This window comes from Lolium perenne, chromosome 1 (assembly GCF_019359855.2).
Source record: "Lolium perenne isolate Kyuss_39 chromosome 1, Kyuss_2.0, whole genome shotgun sequence".
NCBI classification, from domain to species: domain Eukaryota; kingdom Viridiplantae; phylum Streptophyta; class Magnoliopsida; order Poales; family Poaceae; genus Lolium; species Lolium perenne.
Genome location: NC_067244.2, coordinates 18,541,455 through 18,545,473, shown reverse-complemented (window position 1 = coordinate 18,545,473; position 4,019 = coordinate 18,541,455). Strand labels below are relative to the sequence as shown.

The following is a 4,019-nucleotide window of genomic DNA, read 5'->3' as shown; positions in this document are numbered from 1 at the left end:
ACGTTCATTGCAAGAAATAACGATGTTTAAATTCTGCAAAATGTAACATTTGTGGATGTCTTAAAACAACTTTTCGAATCATCTAGTATAAATATTCTGTGGTATGTATGGACACCGGTGAAAAATCATAGATACTGTCCATAACACTCAGCTGCGTGATTTACTCTTTGGCGAGGAAAATCCGAGAGAGGGGAGCTTGAAATGGCAACTAGGGGAGATTACTGCTCTCCAGCATAGTGATCTGTGTATTTATGGATGGCCGAGTACTAGGATCGGTGTATTTGATTTTTTGGGCATGTAAATTCCCAAAGCTTAAAATACAATTGGAAGTCAAGAATCTATTGTAGGTGGGGCGCACAGATGGGCGCACGGACAAACTAAAACTTGGGCATGTAACTCTACAGGAAAATAAGATTTTGCCGTGCAACTATTTGCACGGCAAAAGGCCCTATATGCACGGCAAAGGTTTTTCCGTTCGGTGCCACACGACAAAGGTCGCACGGCAATGCCATCGATGGCAAATGCTTCTTTGCCGTGCGCCTCGCCAACGTTGGATGGTAAAGGCTTTGGTCGCTTCTTTGCCGTGTGCCAAACAGGTTTTTCTTTACCGTGCGTCTTGAGGGGTCTTTGCCGTCCAAAGGTCTTTGCCATGCGTTTTCTTCTTTACCATTCCGCCATTCTTGACGTACAGTTTCGTGCCATCAGACGGCAAAGACTTCTTTGCCATGCACAAGCCGTACGGCAACGACGCACCGCACGGTTTTTCCGTAGTGTACCTATGGTTGAATAATCGCCTCACTCTGCCCCGTCGACCGGGCGCCACTGCCAATTTGCCACGCCTTTCTCCGCGTACATCTCACAATATCTACATATAAATCTGTACATGCTGATTCGTGTTAAAATAAAATAAAGAGAATACAAGCTGAGTACATGTCTCTGATGGAAGACTGGTGGATCGTTGGTTCATTTCTAAATTGGCAATGCACACGTTACATGGGCTCCGCACAACTTAAAAGCCATCAACTTTGTTTTTCATAAGATTCCTCTGCTAAAAATAGATTAATGAGCTCAGTTTTATCAATTCAAAACATGACCAGCTGGAAAATATGTGATCCCAGTATCCCACTTACACCTGCTTCAGCTGAATGAAGATATAGCCATAAAGGGGACGTTATATTTTTGTATCCAATAGTGAAAAATACATTGAATCGACATGCAGAGATGTTTTCCTTATTGCTCATTAGTCTGTATACTCACAAATATGGAAATGAGATAGAAACTTTGAGGCCAAATATATAACTGCCAACCCAGGAGATCATATATACAGCTTCAGATACTCTTTATGCTGCCACAGTAATCATGCAAATCTTGCAGCCTGATTTCATGAAGGGGCCTGAGCGCTATGTGGCTTCTATTTGAGAGCGCTTGATATACCTGCTGCATTGTCGGCCGGGCTTTTGGGTTGACTTGCAGGCAAGCAAAAGCAACCAGAGCAACCAAAATGACAGCCTTCTCCTCATCGATGCTCAACGGTGCTGCAATGCGTTGATCCAGGACGTCCTTGAGCTTTGTTGGCTGCTCTGTTCGGCAAAAGAACGGGAGGAGTAGATCACCTGGGTGCTTTCCCATAACAACTTCCAGCGCAACCACGCCGAAGCTGTACACGTCGCACTTCTCAGTTAACACCATAGTGGATGATAATTCTGTGATAGGAAACAAAAGTAGTTAGCTATATAGTCAGAACAGAACCCATTATTATGTCTATATTATGAATCACTTTTTCATACAGTATTAGTTAAAGTTTCAGAATGGATTAAGCCCGCATACGTACCTGGGGCTATGTAGCCACATGTACCGGCAAAGATAGTGCTCCAGCTTGAGTAACCGTTCTTGAGCTTCCTCGCCATGCCAAAGTCCGAGACACAAGCTTTGTAATCGAGGTCCAGAAGAATATTGCTGCTTTTTATGTCACGATGCACAATCGGATCATCACAATCATGGTGCAAGTAAGAGAGAGCTTGAGCTACGTCCCTCACGACTGCGACTCTCCTGGGCCAATCCAGCTCCTTTGCTAGCTCTTGCTCGTGCAGAATGGACAATAAACTTCCCCTCTCAATAAGATCATACACAAGAAATTTGCAGTGGGAATGGCAACAGAAGCCATACAGTTTGACTATGCATCGGTGCCTAATTTTCGTCAGCACTTCAATCTCGGCGTGAAATGTTCCCTCGTCACTATATTCTTCCATTAAGTGGAGGAGTTTGACAGCAAAGATAACCCCACTGTCAAGCTCAATCTTGAAGACAGCTCCATATCCCCCAACGCCAATGCAGTATTTCTCATCGAAATTTTCTGTTGCACTGATTATGTCTTCGAATGCGATCTTCCCATCGAAATTCCATATGGAAAGTATATCTCCAGACTTGCTTTTGCTGCTACTTTTTATTGACTTTCTTCTCCGGCAAACAACCACGATGCTTGCCATTATGAGGCAACCGAAGGAAAAGGGAGTAACAGCAAGAAGTAACATCAATTTGGGCGTTTAATGCTTTCTTGTTTGGTGCCAAGCTTTGGTGATTCACATGGAGTCAAGTTATATTGTGACTCGCCGCATAAAGCCATATTATGGTCAAGTGAAAGAATGGTCACTGATGCAGGGATAGATGTATACCGAACTCTGCCAGTCAGAGTGTTATATGATAAATTCAGGTTGAGCAGATTGTATAGCATAGAAAGATTCACTGGGATAGCACCACTTAGACTATTTCTACTCAAGTCCAGTTCATATAGGCTGGTAAGATGCCCAAGTTCTTGTGGTATTTCCCCTGTCAGTAAGTTGTCTGATATGACTATGGACAATAAAGAGTGACAGTGTCCTATCTCAGGTGGAATGCCTCCTGAAAGTTGATTGCCACTTAGGTGCAGACGTGAGAGAAGAACAAGAGATCCTAACCCTGGTGGTAGTATATCCATAACGTTATCGCGCATTTACCGCGTGCTCGACAGGTAGCATGTCGGTGTCGAAGAGCACGAGAGGCCGAGAACAGCACCGATAGACGGGAGCAGCACCAGCGGCCCAAAAACTATGTCGGTGGACAGCACCACGTCGGCGACATGAACTGCTCCGGCAAACGGGAGCAGCGCCAGTTGATAGGAGCCACGCTGGCGGCCGGGACCAACATGCAAGCTGGCGATCGCCCTCCACCTAGAGACGGGTTTCTCTCTGTTTCTCACGATAGAGCTTAATGCTCGGCAACTCGCGATCTTTTGCTCTGGCCCGACCAAACTAAAACCCGCATAAATCCTAAGGAGAAATCTAGCGAATCGATGCCAAGGAAGTTTGACGCCAGTGCATCTCAAACAAACGACCCACCGAATATATCATTTCTTGCTTTTCTGGTGAACTACTAAAACACGTACGTAGCTTTTCTGGCTTAACGCCGGGAACAAACGAAAGAAAAATGTAAAGTCAATTGGGAGGCGGTTTGCAAGCCTAAAATCTTTGGGGGGCTCGGAATCCTCAACCTTGGGAAGTTTGCGGCGGCTTTGCGCTTGCGTTGGCTTTGGAACGAGTGGAGCGATGACCCAAAACCTTGGGTCGGCCTAGGATCACCATGCAATAACAATGATCGAGAGTTATTTGCGGCGGCTACAAAAGTTACAATAGGAAATGGAGAAAAGGCTTTATTTTGGGAGGCTCCTTGGTTAAATGGGACAAGGCCGAAGGATATTGCCCCTCTCATCTTTGAGCGGTCCAAAAAGAGAAACTCTTCGGTCAAGAAGGCTATGGCAAATGAGTTTTGGGTCACACAAATCGATATTCAAGGGGGGCTTTCCTTCGAGCATATTGCACAATTTACCCAACTTTGGGAGATGCTCCAAAACGTCCATTTGGTGGATAACAACAACGATGTCATCTCTTGGAAGTTGTCAAATGACGGATGCTATTCGGCCAAATCGGCCTACAAGATGCAATTTGAGGGGCACATCATTTCCACCATGCCCGACATGGTGTGGA

General features: G+C 45.2%; 1 protein-coding gene across 1 annotated transcript; it reads right to left on the bottom strand.

Annotated features, from left to right (window-relative positions):
* Positions 1-1,268: 1,268 nt before the first annotated feature.
* LOC127342882 (MDIS1-interacting receptor like kinase 2-like) lies at positions 1,269-2,959 on the bottom strand. The gene is made up of 2 exons (XM_071826304.1): positions 1,832-2,959; positions 1,269-1,703 (listed from the first exon to the last, which is right to left on the bottom strand). Exons 1-2 carry the CDS (start codon positions 2,529-2,531, stop codon positions 1,330-1,332), a joined length of 1,074 nt encoding a protein of 357 aa, XP_071682405.1. The 5' UTR covers positions 2,532-2,959; the 3' UTR covers positions 1,269-1,329.
* Positions 2,960-4,019: the final 1,060 nt, after the last annotated feature.